The sequence below is a fragment of the Coloeus monedula genome (genome assembly GCF_965178545.1).
Source record: "Coloeus monedula genome assembly, chromosome: 10".
Lineage (NCBI taxonomy): Eukaryota > Metazoa > Chordata > Aves > Passeriformes > Corvidae > Coloeus > Coloeus monedula.
The window spans coordinates 26623626-26642456 of NC_138790.1; the positions used below are offsets into that span (position 1 = coordinate 26623626).

The window sequence follows — 18831 nt, forward strand, 5'->3', positions numbered from 1 at the left end:
GCCAAGTGTTCCATGATAGAGCTGCTTCCATATGTCTCTAAAGCTTTATTCATGTGACCATACTGGTACAGGATATTAAATTTTTTTTTTTTACTAGGCCTATGTCGGAAGGTAAAAATTACCATGCACTTTTAAAGCAGGTAACAGATCCACTACCAAAACCTGCCATCTCAAATGGTCCTTCCCTCATGAATATACACATTAATAGTGAAGAAGAAAAAGCAGCAGTATAATCTCTGGAACTTTATTTAGAAACACATTTGAAAACAAACAGGGTTCTGCAATTGGTTTTTTTTGGTAAATAAACTTTTCCAGGCTTTAGTTTTCTCAATATTCATCTCCTTCTTCAGCCTCTGCTTCTACCGAGTCTAGGCCAACTTCTTCATAATCTTTCTCAAGGGCAGCCAGGTCTTCCCGGGCTTCAGAAAATTCTCCTTCCTCCATCCCTTCCCCAACATACCAATGCACAAAGGCACGCTTAGTATACATGAGATCAAATTTGTGGTCGAGCCGAGCCCATGCTTCTGCAATAGCAGTTGTGTTGCTCAGCATACACACAGCCCGCTGCACCTTGGCAAGGTCAGCACCTGGCACCACAGTTGGAGGCTGGTAGTTAATGCCCACCTTCAAGAAAACAAATGAGAACTTTCCTTAGCAGTGCTAAGGCTTAAAGACTCATTTCTGTTAACAATCAAAAATCACCATGATTACAAATAAAATAGCTTAGAGTTATTTTGCACTTTATCAAAATATTTAACAGGGAGATTACAACATTGTAGTATGACTGTCACCTCTGAAGACTACACAATTCCTAATCATTTAGATATCGAGCACTTAAAAGGCTACATACCTTGAATCCAGTTGGGCACCAATCCACAAACTGAATGGTACGTTTAGTCTTGATAGTGGCAATGGCTGCATTGACATCTTTGGGCACAACATCGCCTCTGTATAACATGCAGCAGGCCATGTACTTGCCATGGCGAGGGTCACATTTGACCATCTGGTTGGCTGGTTCAAAGCATGCGTGGGTAATTTCAGCCACAGATAACTGCTCATGATATGCTTTTTCAGCAGAGATGATAGGGGCATATGTTACCAAGGGGAAATGGATTCGTGGGTATGGAACCAGGTTAGTTTGAAATTCTGTCAGATCTACATTGAGGGCTCCATCAAAACGCAGTGAGGCTGTGATGGATGAAACAATTTGCCCAATTAATCGGTTTAAATTTGTGTAAGTAGGACGGCCAATGTCCAGGTTACGACGACATATATCATAAATGGCTTCATTATCTACCATAAAGGCACAGTCTGAATGCTCTAATGTTGTGTGGGTAGTTAGAATTGAGTTGTAGGGTTCCACTACAGCAGTGGAAACTTGTGGTGCTGGATAAATTGCAAACTCCAGCTTAGATTTCTTGCCATAGTCAACAGACAGCCTTTCCATGAGCAGTGATGCAAACCCTGAACCAGTGCCTCCTCCAAAACTATGAAAGATAAGGAAGCCTTGCAGCCCTGTGCATAGATCAGCCTATAATGAGTTGAAAAAAAATGAGAGAAAAAAAAGTTATTGCTGGTTTTGGAGAAATCACTATTAAAATAATCATTCAAAATAATTTCTGTCATAAGTTAGCTAGTTTTACATTGTTAAAATAAAAAAAACAGTGTTCTTGAAAGGTCCTGATTTAACTGCTTGAATTTTTATTTAAAGGGGGCCCAGGGCAGGCAAGGAAATAAAAGGTTTATTTTGTTTTGAACAATTAACTATGCATAAAATTCTTAACAAAAAACCAGCAAACCATCAATATAGCTAGCTATAGAGCTGCATCAATTATTTTAAATACTAACTTGCAGCATGAATCCTTACCAGTTTGCGAATGCGGTCTAGCACTAGATCAACGATCTCTTTTCCGATGGTATAATGGCCTCTAGCATAATTATTGGCTGCATCTTCTTTCCCAGTAATGAGCTGCTCAGGATGGAATAACTGCCTATACGTGCCTGTACGTACTTCATCTACAAAAAAACCCACAATACCTCATCATAAGTTTGACCTGTTCAGTTCTGTGTGTGCTGCCTAGTGACTACACACAAAGCACGTGTGCCAAAAGAGTGTAGACAGCATCTCTGACTACACACAGCTTTGTCTGACGAGTCTTAAGAAGTTGGCACTACTTCTGCCCCTTTGTTTCAGGGTAAACATCAGGCACACACAAAGCAGTATTTGTACTCAATGAACACAGAGATCACTCAGAAAACTACATTACAGGTACAGACATGATACTGGACAGCACTCAAACGAAACTCTGTATGCAGTGCAGCAGTCTGGAAAGATGATCCAGATCGTAAAGAAGTTCTCTTGTTTTCCAGATATTGTTACCTGTAGACCATTATGTAATTTCTTTCAAATAGCAATAACCTCAAATGTCAAAACAGCATCCAGACACACGTTTTAAAATCTGTAGTGTTCTATAGAAACAAAGTAAGACAGTGGGGAATCTGTAACGGATCCTCACTTTTTCACTTAAGACCTTTAATGTTGGGTACATACCAACTACGGTTGGCTCTAGGTCAACAAACACTGCTCTTGGAACATGTTTACCGGCTCCCGTCTCACTGAAGAAAGTGTTAAATGAATCATCTCCACGTCCCATTGTATTATCACTAGGCACTTGACCATCAGGCTGGATCCCATGTTCAAGACAATACAATTCCCAACATGCATTGCCAATCTGAACACCAGCCTGACCAACATGGATGGATATGCATTCACGCTGCAAAGTAAAAAGAGAAGGATAATGAGACATGGGGCTACCTGCCCATGGGTTGTACTTTCTATGATCTTCCTTTTCTGCAATGAATATTCCCTGTTTGCTCTTAAGTGACAATTTAAGAGAACACGTTGTCTGCTGCTGGCAAGACACTACTCACCTTAGCTGACCTGCACTGACTTTGAGAATACTGGAAGATCCTAAAGACAACATAGTTTCTATGCACACATAGGTGAATACAAATTCATTATTCCTTAAAATGCTGCATATATATTCCCTCTTTAATATTCAGCCTAGTCTCTTTTTCACCTTCTTTTAGTCTTTGGAAGACCTCTTTAGATAATATCCCCCCAATTTCCTTGACGTGTTACCAGACCACGTACTGGGTAACTGTTGCAATCATCTTTCCTGCACAGGACCATTCACTACATTTTCCTGTCTACGCATAGCACTATCTAGGCCCTAGCAATTCGTACATATTTTTTTCATACATATTCCTATGTGAAATCGTCTTAGAGTCCCAATCGATTGTAATATGCCCCCTTTTAGCTCGCTCCTTTGATTCTAAGCAACTGTGCCATGTATGTTTAATCTCCCAATACCTCAATTGTCTTACACCTGAGATGGAAATAAGCTGCTTTTCTAGTTTACTGTTAGAGTGTATCTAGAAAAAAAGCAGAGATGGGAAAGAAAAAGCAAGGTGTCTGGGCTGCTCTTCCCCGTTTCCTTGGTAGCTTCATCAAACTCCGCAGCCTCCGCTCCACCCCCGCCGATCCGGCACGAGTCTCGCGCCGCCCGCGCGACCCCTCACGCCGCCGGCCGCACCCGCTCCTGATTGGCTACGCCCAGCGAGTGGCCCGCTCTGCCCCTCACCGTCGCCGGCCACGCCTCCTCCTCTGATTGGCTACACTCAGGGAGCGGCTCCCGGCACGCGCCACCCGCCTCGTCCCTCACCGCCGCCCTCCCAGGAGCGCGCGCCGTGCCGTGCCGTGCCGTCTACGGTTTCACGCACCAAGGCGGCCTAAAAGCGGCGGATAGATCCGGCCGGTGGCCACCATGCTCCTTCCCGCTATCTCCCTGCCTCCCGGCTCAGCTTTCAGTTCGTCCCTCGCGTCTTCGCGCGGGAGGTGCCTGCTCCGAACAGACTTCCCTTGCACATATCTCGTCTTGCTAGCTATCGGCCGGTTTCTATGCCCCGCCTCCTCTAAAGTTAATATGCTTTTACACTCATTTCTCTCTTTCTCCCCAACGCTTCTGCCTTAGAGCTACCGCGGTGACTTCAAGCAGAGAGTGCCTGCGAGTCCTGGCGCAGCACGTGCAGTCATGAAATCCCCTGAGGTGCCGCAGCAGAAGCGGTCCCAAACACCCTCTCTCCCCCCGCAGCCACAAGGATCCCGTCTCCAAATGCCTTCTCCCCCCACAGCCGCAAGGATCCCGTCTCCCACCATGGTGCCTTGCTAAGATGAACTCCGGCTGCGCCACAAAACGTCCGTCGCCGCCACCGACCGACACCAACTGCCGACCGTTAACCGCCTCAAACCCCTCGCCTCAAGTGCTGGCTCTCCATTGGCCCTTACCCGCGTGGGCTACGCGGGAACGAAGACCGTTGATTGGCCCCTCGCCTCAGCTTCTGACTTCCCATTGGCCATTACCCGCGCGGAGTGGGCGCGAGGGAAGGTCTCTGATTGGTCGAGGGCGCTGTTCTCCCGGCGAGGGGGAAGACTGCCAGCAGTTGGGGGCGTGTCCAGGGGCGGGGCTCGAGCGGCGCGGGCCGGGGCTGGCTGCGTCCGGGCCTCTCGAGGCGGGAAACTCCCGCTGCGGTGCCGGGCTTTGCTACGTAGGCTCTGAGTAAAGATGAAGTGGTACCACAGTGCTAAGCTGTTTTAATATGTAAACGTGATCTATACTGGTTACGATGATACAAAAGTACTACTTCCTGTAGTCTCTCCTGATAGTAAAAGGATACAGATCTGCTTTCCCAATGGGGATTTACTTGATAGAAATACAAAACTGGAGTGGTATTGTCATTACAGTACCACTCCGTGAGCAGTGAGCACACTTTCCATTCCCTGCTTTTGAGTAGGCAGATTCACTTTGGCACTTCTGGAATTTGTGTGACTAACTCCTCAAACCAGCTGAGGAAGGGGGAGGAGACAGGTGCCTTTTTGCTTACATGCTCAGAATGAAATATTACTGTCTGAGAATGTCAAAGTGCCAAATAAAGAAATTTATTGCTCTTGAAGTATAAGAATACTAGGGTATTCCAAAGAAATAGGTCAAAATATAACAACTTCACCCCTTTGAACATTATTGTTATTTACAGGTTTTGTAAGACAACAAGAAGGAAACCCTTGTTGATTTTTCAGGATACCCAAGATCAATGAGATATGGTCAGAACCTTTTTTAGAAGGTTGTTGTTTATCTTCCTGAAGAATACAGGATGGAAAAATTATTTGAAAATTGTTCAGTAATTATTTAGAGCTTAATTATTAACTGAGTATGACTTGAATTTCTTTACTTAAAATACGAAGTAATCTTAACTATAAATAGTGTCACGTCCACAGTATTGTTGCTACTTGAACAGCTGCCATATGAAAATTGCTTATTCCCATTAGGCATTGTGTTGAGGTACTTTTAAGTTGTAATTACCATTTTTCCAAGTAAGATTACTCTTCATATATTTTGAAATAATAGGTCAGAATTTTCTGTAGTATGGGGCAGCTTGTGTTTTTATGTACTGTAGGCTGTATCCTCATTGTGTATCAACTGTTCTGACTGCATTTTGATCAATTGAACTGTTTTGATGCATGAGAGCTCAGAGTGCTTCCTGTATGGAAATCTCTGGGTTTAAGTATGTTTCTATATTTGCAAATGATAAAACTCTTGAAGAATTGCATGAGGCATTACTGAGTAAAATCGTTGGTTCTGAGCTCTGGTTCAGATGAAGAACGTGCAGTTTGCTTGGAATCATTGACTCTTCCTGTGATAACACACTGTGCACATATGTTTTGTAAACTGTGTATTTTTAAAGTCCTCATAAATGAACAAGTTGGTTATTCTATGGTTAAAAGTCATTATAGCTATTCGAAAGCAATGAACTGCTATCACCAGAAGGCCATCTGGCTATTGTTCTTTTAAATCATGGTGAAGAGTGCAAACAGTTATCAGCTGGCTTCTAAAAACTATTGTCCTGAAGTCAATCTATGGAGAGAGTAGCTGTCAAACTGAACAATGGTAAGATCCATCGGTATTTTCAGAAGCTTGTTCTGTAGTTCTTACCTTACTTTTTCCTTCCTCCTGGGGTAAAAGTGTGCACCGTTGTATGCCTCCATATGGCTGGGTGCCTCTTCACTGCTTGTATGTGATGTGATGCACGTAGATATTATTGTGCTTAAAAGAGACCAAAGCTGTGTATTGGAAGTGGACTGTTGAATTAAAATCATGTCTACACTCCTTCTTCCAAGCTGATAAACTTTGACAGTGGGCCATCTTTATGGCCCTTCTCTGGGCTCTATCCAGAAAAAACTTGCGGATGAGTATAATTTAACTGCTCTTTTGAAAACCATAGTATTTATTTTTCTTGTGTGCTTCTAAGTTATACTTTTTGTTTGCCCTTTTCTTTCTAGGGCAATATAATGGCATGGTAGTCTCACCATCTGTATCCAGCGCTGCTGCATTTACTCTTGGGAATTGTTCTGCCTCCTCCTCAGCCAGAATAGAGCTGCAAATGTTAGCATAAACCTGGGTGGTGTTCTTTATTAGGAACAAGCAGGGATAGATTAGTCCCTGCTTGTGCATAGTCAGTCAACCTAAGAAGACAGAGGTGGCAAGTGTGGTCTGTCTGGCTTCTGGACTGACATTGTTCCACTGCCACATACACAAAATTTTGATGCAGCTATCCCACTCTATAGAGTTCCTGAGAAATTTGAGGGAAACTAATGAAGGAAAAGAGCACTTGCAGAAGCCTTTTCCCAGTGCAGAGGTTCTTGATGTGTCTGTAGCAGTCAGTGCCTCTACTGAACCTTCTGGTGCTTTTAACATGCAAGAAATAAACTGGGTTATGATGTGATGAAATTATCATCATTATATACTACTTGAATGTAAAGTCAAATTACTTACTATGTTTTGCATAGAAAGAACCATGAAATCTCCAGAACTACTGCCTTTGTCCAACCCCATGTTATCTATAGATTGCTTTCATAGTAGTGAAGCCTGAACAGAGGTGAGTGTGCATTCTGCTCTTTTGAACTATCATAAGTTTCTAAAACAGTGAGTGAATAAGCCTTTCTTACCTTCAAAATGATTCCTGATTTCAATCAATTGCCAAGGAGGTTTTTGCAGCTTTTAGCCAAAACTCTGACATGCATCTAAATCCCAGCGTTGCGGAATTCACTGTTTCCACATGATAGGTATTAGTCCTAATACTGCATCTGAGCCGGGTAGTTCCTGTGCCTGAATGGCTACAATGCAAATCTCTCCTAGTAAAAAACGTGGGAAAGCACTTTAGGTATCACCTTGAAAACAAAGGAGACCAACAAACTGCATACCCTCTCCCCAAAGCAGCTTGGGTTCAAACACGATTCTTCCAGGCAAGATAATGCTTGCCATTATGAATACAAATGACAGCATTAAATCATCAGTGAGACATGAAATGTGAAGCTGCAAACACAAAACTGCTGAGTAAAAAGTTTGGCCTGTCATGGTATTACGAATTTGGCAATTGTTTTATCTTTCTCATGCTAACCTAAAAGCATTTACCGAGATTGGAAAAACTTCTTAGTACTTAACAGCTTGAGAGTTAACACTACCTTCATCTCAGTCTTCTGTTGAGACTAAATTTAGAGTTGCGCAAGTAAGTAAAGATCCTGTGCAGAAGTAAGATCTCTACAGTAATCTAACGTCTTTGTGTATCAACTGCATTCTTATAAAAGCTTGCCAGATATGCATTCAAACATTTTTTCTTCTTCTAGCTGTTCATTGTGAGACATTTTTTGTCATTTTCATATGCATTTACCGTTAGTCTTCAGTATCTGTGTTGGCATTGTTCAGCTGACTTTTGTGTTTTGTTTACAATTACAGTACTAAAGTGGATAAGGGATGCAGAAAGATGCGAGCTTTTTTTTTTTTTTTTTTTAAAAAATGTCTTTATGAGCACTGTTAGGATTTTTTTTTCCAGAAAACTTTTTTTCACATTTAATAGAATTAATTTATTTTGTCTTGTCACTGGAGGATTTTTGGTTTGCTGCCAAATCAGGAATGGCTCATTCATCCACTGCCAATCAGGAATGGCTCATTCATTCAGTACATTTGGAAAACTGTTATTTCAAATTTGTTTTAAGATTCTGTCTCTCAAAAGGATGCCTTTACTGCTGCAATAAATTAAAATATCAGATTATGACTGCCAGTCTCTTTAATTGGCTAGTGACTCATTCCAGATTAGCAGCCCCCAGTATTCATGTGCTTTGTGAGGTCTGCTTTGTAGCCTCTCTAAAGATGCCTTGGTTCCGTGGCCAGATTTCTGTAATTTTAAAGGGTTGCTCCGTTAGGCAGAAGTTTTTCACGTCTGTCATTTTTGCTTCACGAAGTTGTCCATTTGTACAGTGCACACAGTCTTCTGTTACATTTTGTGAGTAGTCCTATGACAGTGCTATTGTATAAATTTTGCTTTACCTAGAATATACTTCAGAGAAAAAGGCTTTTGGTGTTAAATTATGTCTCATGTGTCTGTTGGGGAAAAAGAGAAGGTACGCCGTGTCTGGTCCTGACAAAGCATATTTCATCAGGCTGCTATTATTTCTGTGCAGGCTTTGAAGAAAAAGGGTAAAAGGTCATTCTTTGTTTGTAACTAAGAAAGATATTGTCTTTGAAAGATGGTTTATTTCTTTCATATTTTAAATAGTCTTACTCCTGTAGCCCAAATATATCCTTGCTCTAAAACTCTGAGCTATTTATTTCAATATAAATATGCTCAGAAAGAAGAGCACTTCGCTTTTAAGGAAAGCTGAGTATTTATAAAATGTGTAGTGTTCATGTAATGTTAATGTTCTTGCAAATGAAATATTTTGACTGTCATGTCAGAAATGACAAAGTGTGTGACAAGAATGAATCCTTGAGGATTTTTTTACACTCACATCAATATAATAAATGCATAAAAGGTGCTTTGTAAAGGTGATATTTATCATTCACTATAAATAACTAGATTTAATATGTTTCTTTTAATGTTGTTTGGGCTTTTTCATAGCCAAACACCCTCTCTGTAGGAATGAGCTTCAAGTAGACAACTTGGTGGAATGGTCCCCTAGAGGAGGAAATAGGCTCCAGTAATGGAAAGAAGCCTGATCAGGAGTGGATATCTAGCTCAGAGGTGCTATTGTGTTTTATTTAGCTTTCATTATTAGCTTTCATTATGGTTTTTGTAGAGCATACTCTATAACTGTGTAAATATACTGAACATATTATGCATATGGATAACATACTTCAAGTTATTATTTAGAAGTCTGTCCAGCATGTCTAGCCAGCACAGAAGAAAATGAGTATCATACGACAAGCAAATTTTGCAGCAGGGAAACAAGACAAAAAGAATACCAGTTGTAATGTGATGCTGGTCATTGTCCAGTATGTAGATGTGTGTTAATTAAATAAAACTTCTGGTAAAGAGCTTTGCCTTTTGTTTCAGTTTCTGAAGATAGGGCAGATTTATAACCACTGAAACTTATTGGAATCTTAATTTACTTTTGGAAACAAAATCTAAATAAATCCTTCTTTCTTAAATCTTATTTAAACAATATATATTCTGCTCTAGAGGGGAAAACTAAATGGGCATATGTTCAATACAATGCTTATCAGAAAAAACATTGCGATATTGTTATTTTACTTGGTAGACTTGTTTCTCAAGGTCTGCCACATCATTTTTCTTTGCCTCACTCTCATATGCTGCCAGAATTTGTATCTTCCTGCTCGTACTTTGACCTTTTTGTTTTGAGATTGCTCTTCTGAAACATTAAGTTTTTAACTTTTTATGAAGAAATTGTTCTTTCACATGCTGGTTACAAATTTATTCCCTAAAAATCTTTTTGTGGGGGCCTAAGAACTCTTTTCAGGCATTATGATCTAGAATAAATCAAGATTTTAATTATTTTCTTTTTTTAGCTGGTGCAGTTACTTGCATTCTCTAGTTAGTTCTTTACCTCCTAATAGCTAAACCTTACTGAGAAAACTAACAGTGTTCTTCTGCCTCAAATCCTGTTCCTTGTTCCTTTTGTTCTCATGCTGGTTCCAAGAGAGCTTCTGGTGCCTCATCCCCTGTCATACCTAGCCAAGGGTCTTGCATACCTTATTTGCCTCACTATTTGTGGGGCAAGCCTTTCTCGCTTCTTGAGTATTGCTATGGTAGAGCACTTGCCTTGGGGCCGTCCATTGCTTAAGCCTTATTTCCTGAAGTTCCAGTACTTTGTTCCTATTTTCCATATACCCTGGAGACTGGGGACTTGAAGACTTCTGACAATGTGAAGTGTGTCTGGAAAATGGGCTGTGAATCCTCTTTCCCAAAGCACTCTCAATCACCCTGTAGTTTGTGACCATTAAAAATGCTGAACCCTTAGTTTCCTATGGAAATTAAAAGAAAGCCTACCCACAGAATTCAAGATTAGTTAATTTAAAAGGCATTATTGAACAGTGATTTCTCTCAATTGATGTGAACTTTATCAAAGCCATCTGTAGGAATGGACTCCAGCCAAGTCAGAATAAGTTCATTTTGGATAAATGCTTTATTTGATTTTGGATAAACGCACTTATGCATGCTTCAGTAGAACTACAGAGGGATAGTCCAGCAGCTAAATGTCTGGTTGTTTCTCAGCTTACAACTTTCTTGTCACTGATAGAAAACCCCTTGAAGTAAGTAGAATTGATGTTATTTTCAATAAACGTGTTTTTATGGTGTTTTAGAAAGACCTCTTAAAGGAAACAGAATTTTAAATACACATTTCAAAGCAGAGGTTAGGCTTTTAATGTATTTATTTCCTGTTGTCACTGAAAATGGATTGTTAAATTGAACATTTTTACTTTCTCTTTAGAGAATCGGGGTTTGCCTTTACTCATTTGGATGGATCAGTGGCACAGAAGAAAAGAATGGAAGCAATTTGTTGTTTCCAAAGCAACCAAGCAGGGTCCTGAACTATAATGCTTTTGTCTGTGAAAGCGGGTGGAGTTGGATTAAATCTGACAGCAGCTTTCCGAGTGTTTTTAATGGGTCCCATGAGTAATGGGTTGTTCATAATGATATGGCTTAATCTAGGTGAAGCTTCTTTGGTGTTTTCCTAAGAGGCAGAAGGAAAGCCCGTCTGAGAATGAATGACACTGACGAGTATCTGTTAAAAGGCAAATAGGACTTCATTTTTTTCCCTAGCATCTTCTTGTTTCAACACTGTATATTTGTGCTGTCCATTTATTTACTGTGAGTGGAAAGAATGCTAGTAGTACTACTAACAGAGTTGTAGTACTTCACCTTACAGTGTAGCATATGCTATCTGTTCCTTCTTCGTACCTTTCTTTCTTCCTGATACTTTTGAATGAGGTTTCCTATTTGTTGTTTATGGACTTCAAAAGCCATTAAGTGGAATTTGAGGAACAGTATATATTTAATGTAGTGCTTGTCTGCTCTAGTCTCTTCTGTTATTGTTGAGAATTTATTTATAAATTAAGACATTCATCTGAGGTTACCTTTTGTGGTCATGGGAGACTAGTAATACCTAAATTTAGAAAGTTTTTCCTTTCATTAAAGCACTCAAGAGATGCAAAATTATTTGTAAGGAATAAAAATGCAAATTACCTTTATTGATAGCAAAATGGTATTCTTAGCAAAATTGGTTCATGTGCTGTGTCACTGTACAACATCAAGCTTTTTCTATTCACTTCCTGCCTTCCCCCCGTTTACTCCTCTGCTGTAATGTCCAAGTTTTTTGGCAGTTGGAAACTGAAACAAATTCTGCACTTGAAAGAAACAAAATGATAGTTTAGCTTTGGACTTGGACATCTGTCACCACCAATAGTAAAGGAAAGGTACTAGCCTGGACATCAGGTCAGTGATATTGACAGTATGAAGACAAAAGCTATTTATGTAATACATGAAAGAAATTAAGTATGAGTAAGAGTATGGAGAAATTGCCGTGAAAGAATTTTTTCGTGAATCACAATGCATCTTCAGAAATATTGTCTGTGTATGTACTGCATTGACCCATTCAGTTGGAAGGGATCTACACTACCATAATGCCATCGAGTCTGACTGCTGCTTTTTTTTTTTTTAACAATTCTCTGAATACTTGTAGAAACCGCAAGAGAATTTTAATCTGTGAAAATAATGAATGAGGTATAATGAATTCATTGTATTGTGGCAAGCAGTTCTAAGAAAATAAGCTAAGCATTGTTAACACCGAGTCATCTACAGTTAGTAGTTATACCTAACAACCCTGGGCCAAATATAATTGCAGCCTTTATACACCACTGAACAGCATCTTCTCATCCTCCTGGTAGCCATCCTGTGAGGGTAACCATCCCAAGGGGCAGTGGTTGACTATGTGTATTTGATGGAGGAGCAGTGGGCCCACATGACCCTTTACTACTTGAATAATCAGTGCCGAATGAGATTCAGTCATGCATTAGCATTCCTTGAAGTGCACTAGCAGCAATAATAGGATTTAAGAAGCAGAAATACCAGTGGAGTAACCAGTTTTTCAAATTCTGTGGATTTATTGTAGAACTGTAGCTTGGAGGTCTGCATTCCTTCTCTGAGAGGTGTAATACCACAGTGCAAGGGAGGAATATTTATCCAACCATAGATTACTTTCTCCCTCTGCCCCCCCCCCCCCCACCCCTTTAAAATTTTATTTGTTTAAATACAATCATAGATGCAGAATTCTCACCTTTAGGAAGAAATACAAACCTTTAATGTGAGAGTATCACAAGTATACAGATGTTTCTCTACGGCTTAGGCTTTTTAATATTTTCCAATGTAAAATACAGTATCCTTTGTATGAGATACTGCAGAAATCATAGAAGTACTGCAATTCACTTTTCCTGTGCTGGACTGATGAGAGAAGAGTGAAAGTAGTACACTTCAGTCTTTCTTGACTACAGCAAAAATAGAATGGAATACACTTCTGTATGTTTGGGCTACATCTTTCCTCCAGACACCATGTTGTTCTCATACAGTGAGATTAATATTAGAACAGTTTAGCTTGCCAGGAATGTTCATCTTGCAGTGACAAATACATAATTTGTTGCTCTTTTGCTTACTACCATAGATTGGAGAAACAAGACTTGTTTGGCTTTTATCTTGCTGCTTGATGTCTCTGAGTGTGTGTAGGCATCAGAGGTTCTTAGAATCTAAAATGAGTCCTTAGAAGAATTCTTAGACAACTTGCAGTATGTGGGTGACATGACAAGGAGAGCCCACTGCACGAGACTTTTATCAGAGACAGGACATTATTACAGTTTATGTAGACTTAAGTATCTATTCTCTGAGAACTAGTAGGACTGTACCTCTAGATAGATAAAACATGCTGGAAAAATGCAGAGCACAAACTTGGCATTTCATAGATCCTTATATTTAATGTTACATCCAAAGTATAGGTAGTAACAGCTACACTATCGATTTGCATTCAGCAAAGTTTCTTGTTTACCTAACATGGTGATTATTGTGTATACTGATGAAAGCATAAGTGGGCTTTCTTAACAGTTCAGTTTACTGTTAAGTAACTGCCTGTGTCCAGCTGATTTCGATTTTGCCATCAGGTACAGAGGCAGTTAGTATTATGCAGTGTTTGTTTCAGAATTAAAATAACAGGATTGTTTTGATGTCTCCTAGATTCCTGACAAACTCTGTTTTTAAAGCATTTACCTGAAGTTCCTGCTTGTTATGAATATATAACCCGAAGTTCTCAAAGCTATCTTTATAGCAGGATACTTAAAGAGTAAGACATTAGTTTGGAAGTAATTAATCTGCAAGCAACATTTGTTCAAGAGGTGATGGTACAATATCTGCTTTGTGATTCCGTGTGCACTATTACTATGTTTTGAAGGGAGTTTATTTAACTTGTTCATTGCTGCTACTAATAGCTTGGAACCCCACTGCAGAAGACCAGTGTTTTGACAGGTGTTGCAGGCTGGGTCAGAAGCATAATGCTGTTATTACTAAGGGGAGTTGAAAGATGATCCCAACAGTTTTCTGGTTATGAATAAATAATTATTTTCCAAGAAGCTTTACTGTATTTTAAAAATAGTGCCATCACAGTCTCACCAGTAAAAATAAATTGTGGAGTGACTGTTGAAGTGTGTTTTGGATTTTAATACTAGAAATTAAATGTCTCTGTTGAGCCATTTGGAATGACTCAAATGGGGTAGCAGCACAGCTGTTGGTTAGCCTGGCTATTACAGCTCATTATCGTGGAGATATGTAGAACACTTTTGTTATTGTCGTAGCAACTTGTTTAGCTGTGTAAGTGCAGCTAGCCTGCCTCATTAATATTCATCACAGAAATTGAAGACAGGTTCTCTTCTAATAAAAGTAGCAAAGAAGAGATAGAAATTCTTCCAATAAATGTTTAAAACACAAAAAGCACAAAAAAAATTAAAATACCAAATCTTTTTGTCCAACTGCTTTACATCCCTTTTCTTCGTGTTTACAAAGCATTAGCTAAATAATGTAACTGTACTTAGGCTACTCAGCTCCCTAGCATTTTTTTTCCAAAACACCTAAATTTCTCATCCTAAACTTTTATTTAGAGAAAAGTAACATCTTCATTTCAGTGTTTTGGGATTTAACGAAATTAAGGCTGTGATTGATTTATACCTTGATCCTGCGTTATTTTGCATAAACATATTTAATATTTTGGATAATACTTCTCTTCAAGTTACGCATCCCAAAAAAAAATTTTTTCAGTTTTGCTGTCTTTGTGTTCAAAATATAAATGCCTCAAATAAGTGATAAAAAACTAATTTGCTCCTAAATGTTAATTTAGAAGCACACAAACTCCTGAAATTTTTCCAGTGTTCATTTCTTCAAAAGGCTGCTTGTTAGTACAATGCGTAAGAACACAAAAAAACCCCTCAAAACCAAAATGCGTATTCCTGCATTCTAACTTGCACGTATTTAATCTCATTTTAGAGGTGACAAGGTAGTAAAAGGTAAATAATGTGTCTTCTCCTTCAGACTAAACCCTCTATAAATGAATTAGTTTCATGTTTCTATCTTAGTATTGCCTGATAAACAAACAGATCATCTGGACTGATTGTTTCAGAAAACATGGTCAGTGACACTTTGTAAGGAATTCTTATTTTTGCAGGCTATGTCCAAAGATGGAATTTAATTCAAAATTTTAAAGTATTTTTACTATTTCTGAATAGTACGCAGGTGCAGGAGGGAGTTCCTCTGTTGATTATTCCCCAGGAATTAGTAAAAAGGAAGTACTTAAATTTGCGAAACACTTTCTTTTAATGTTTTACTTAACAGAACTCCAATGATTTTGTAAAAGTAAAGGTTTTTTTGATAAAATACTATAATCATAGGCATGTATTGACAGCATGCTATCTAGCAATTTCAGTAGACACTTTGAACAATAAGACTGTGCTATATGCAAAGTAGACTCTAATCCACTCGTGTCAGTGAATGAGTTAGTCCTTGTAAAATAAATTAAAACAAACAAATTATTTTATAGCTGCCAGCTTTCTAACAGTTTTCCTGTACTGCTTTTCCTCTTGTAGTGGAAAAATGGCATGTTTTTCACTGCCATACATATGTCTTAATGGAATGCTGATCTGCATGCTGCTTGATTTACGGAGGAAGAATTTGGTAAACTACACTTGTTCATGTCCCACTGAGTAAAAAACAGCACTGAAGAATCTCAGTTGAGTAGTAGTTGAATATTCTTGTCTGTTCCTTTCTTTCCATTTGATTGTGGTCTTCTGATATGTGTTCACCTAACATCCTGCTCCCTTCACTATGATGCTCAGATTTTGAACTGGAGGCAGAGATTGCTATATTTAGGTCCTGTCTAGATTTGGGAAGTGTACTTGGCAGCAGAGAAATGGAGTCTGCAAAGCTTGTAAAGCCTTTCACCTCTTATGTCTGAGAATATCAGCCTGCTGATTATAAGATGAATTGCAAACATAAGTAATGGAAAAGGACTGAGAAATAGAGGGAAGATGTCTACTATTTGGAGAAAGTGAGCTAATGAAAGGAGTGAGAAAGGAATTAAAAACAAGCCAACTAACAAACTGATGCAGTTTTTGGAGAGCCAGCACCTTAGCTATGGAGAGAGGCATACTTTAAGTCTGTTAGAGAAAGAATTACAAGGACACGAACGATGGAAGACAGCATGAACCCCAGTATCTGATTGTCACTGGAAAGTTGAAAAAAAACAAGAAAACATAGCTAAACCTGACTGAAGTTGGGTTTTGAGTGGGGTTTTTTTGGGTTGTTTTTTTTGTTTTGTTTTTTTTTTTTTTTTTTTTTTTTTTGGTTTGGGGTTTTTTTTTTGTTTGTTCGGGTTTTTTGCATAGAGTTTATGTGAGTTAAACTTTTTTTGCGTTTTTCTGGTTCAGATTTTGATATTAAGCGATAAGCTGGAAAAATCATTTGCAATTACAAAGGAGAGATTTGGGGGTTTTTTTGTTATTTCCATTTTACAAGTAAAAATTTCACAGGCAAGAGAACCATTTCTACAGCTAGTCAAGCTACATCATTACTTGTGTGAAAATATGGTGATACTTTGCAAAATGGCTTAGTATGATTATGAAAACAACTGAAAGCAGTTACTAGTATTTTTTTGTCTATTAGATGATGACTTCCATGTTCCAAAGCCATATAAAACTTACTGAAGGTAATACTACACTGCATGGTCTCTCCTAAGAAAGCCATTAATGTATCTGAGAGAAAAGAGGTAAAAGCTGAGCACAGAAAAGTCCTGTCTGATTTGATGGAGCTGTTCAGTAAGTCGGGTGGTTAAACACCTTGGTGTTCTGGCTGTTTGGCCTTTTTTTTCTGCTTTTCATGATCTGTCAGTAGTCTTTGGCTTTTGGCATTCTCTTTCGTGGAGTTTGAACAGCATGTTCTAGAAGTGAGCTTTTGGAATTATTTTTAATTCCAAATATTGAGTTAGTAGTCTATCATTCTGGTTTTGGTTGGGTTTTGTTTGTTTGGGGGTTTTTGGTTTTGTTTTTTGCTTCTTTCCCCCCACCCCCCATACATAAAATAAAGATGTATATGGAAAAAATGCTTCTTAAGCTTTTAAGGGTTGCTGAGTTGTCACCATTTAAGGAACACCTTAGATTACAGGCTTCATAAAGGCAAATGAAGTTCCAATATTTGAGTTGCAATCTCAGCAGCGCTGTGATTCCTCTGAATAATGATGTTTAGAGTATAGTGCTGCTTTGAGTACCTTCAGATTAGAGTAGAAAACTGCCTGATGTATCAAGTGATGCTATTGCAAGGAATAAAAAGGGATCTCTGTTTTTCTGCAAAAGCTGCCTGCAGCAATTGTGAAGGAAATAGTTGCAAATAATGACATAAAAGGTCATTTTATTGAAAATAAGCTGCATAGAATTTGGTATAGATGTCATACCTTTTGCTTTCCTGAGGCTGTGATCATATATACTTGATCATAGTATGAGTTACAGAGGCTATGACAGAATGATTTTCACAGGTTATCTTTCTTCACTAACTGTATATGTTAACCAAAAACATGCCGGTTTTCATCTTATTCAGCATCTCTCCTTATCTTATTGTATTAACGTAACAAAACTTACATGCTAAACCAAATTTTCAGGCAGGTAATAAGTATCATACTTTTATATTTGGTTCTCTCCAACTAAGCTTAAAAAGAAGTAACGTGCCTATTCTCAAGTATGAATACAGACAAGGGGAAGAAAATTTAGACTGTTTAGCTTAAAGAGAGTATTTCACCATTTTCCATAGAGTATTCTGTGAGTATGCAGAACTCTCCAATATTTGTTTGATAAAGTATACTTTTGTCATTACTGACTGTAACTAGTAATCCCTCCTGCTTTCACACAACTTCAAATTTACCTGTTAAAAAAAAAACAAACAAAAAACAAAAACACAGCAAAAGAAAAACCCATACAGGAAAGGGCTAGTTACAACTGGGAGATACTATGTTCTTTTAAGTAGCTACAAGCTACTCTGGTTTGGACCTCATCTTTTAGCATTTTTCCTAAATGGTGACCAACTAAATCTTAGAGCAATTAAGTAGTGAAAACAGTTAAAACAGACTAACCCTTATACTCATATTATGTCTTCTGCTTTACCAGCAAATGGTGATAGCTTGTTGATTGTTTATTTTATCTCTAGGCTAAAGGTTTAGCACCATCACTAGATTCCAGCCAAAATCCTCCTTCATTAGGAAATAATGAAGTAATATTTTCTTAGTGCAGGGTATAGCTGTCAAAGAACACTAGTTTTGTTCTGTTTAGACTTTTGGCTGAAGGACAGATCTACACCTTAGTACAGATAGCAGCCAATCTCTGTCATCAGCGCGCTTTATTTTTACTGCTTTTCCATGTGTTTCGGAATACATGTAGCCTGAGTGTGGCAAAAAAAGCACTTTCTTTTACTCTCTTTACACATGGAAAGAGTAGTTTTCCTTATTGGGGTAGGTGCAGTTAAGTTACTTAAGCAGCTATGTAATCCCTCTTTGCCAAAGTAGGATCACTGTTGTGTTTAAGACTAAGTTCAGCATACAGGATTCACATTAGGGATGATGTTTCTTTAGTCATTTGAAAGAAAGATATCTTCTTCCCAAACTTCAAGTTACTAATGCAAGCAGCTTCAGCAGGCACTTCCTCCAGTGCCCTGTCCTCTATTTATGGCAAGCTAATAAAGGGATTGGCCCTAAACAGCTCCCTGGCAAATTACTAAGTACTTCTAAATAATTACGAACTAAAAGCTGGACATTTTCTAATGAGAGCTTGAGTAGCATTAGCAAAACTTAAGGGTTATTTATACCTGTTAAATATTTTAGTTAGACTACTTTGGAGCTCCCTTTTTCTT

At 38.6% G+C, this 18831-nt stretch overlaps 2 protein-coding genes across 2 annotated transcripts; one reads left to right on the forward strand and one right to left on the reverse strand.

Annotated features, from left to right (window-relative positions):
* Positions 1-327: 327 nt before the first annotated feature.
* LOC309576555 (tubulin alpha-3 chain-like) lies at positions 328-2807 on the reverse strand (the record flags this gene model as incomplete). Its single annotated transcript, XM_082287944.1, has 4 exons — positions 328-624; positions 851-1531; positions 1868-2016; positions 2552-2807. The coding sequence occupies 4 exons, from the start codon at positions 2805-2807 to the stop codon at positions 328-330; spliced, it is 1383 nt and encodes a 460-aa protein (XP_082144070.1).
* Positions 2808-3452: 645 nt separating this feature from the next.
* On the forward strand, positions 3453-18726 carry HLTF (helicase like transcription factor; the record flags this gene model as incomplete). Its single annotated transcript, XM_082288285.1, is given in 9 exon segments — positions 3453-3645; positions 4234-4608; positions 5683-5823; positions 9013-9065; positions 9067-9135; positions 10552-10664; positions 10844-10940; positions 10944-11028; positions 13884-18726. Coding segments are annotated over 9 exon segments (1215 nt in total). The 3' UTR covers positions 13973-18726.
* Positions 18727-18831: the final 105 nt, after the last annotated feature.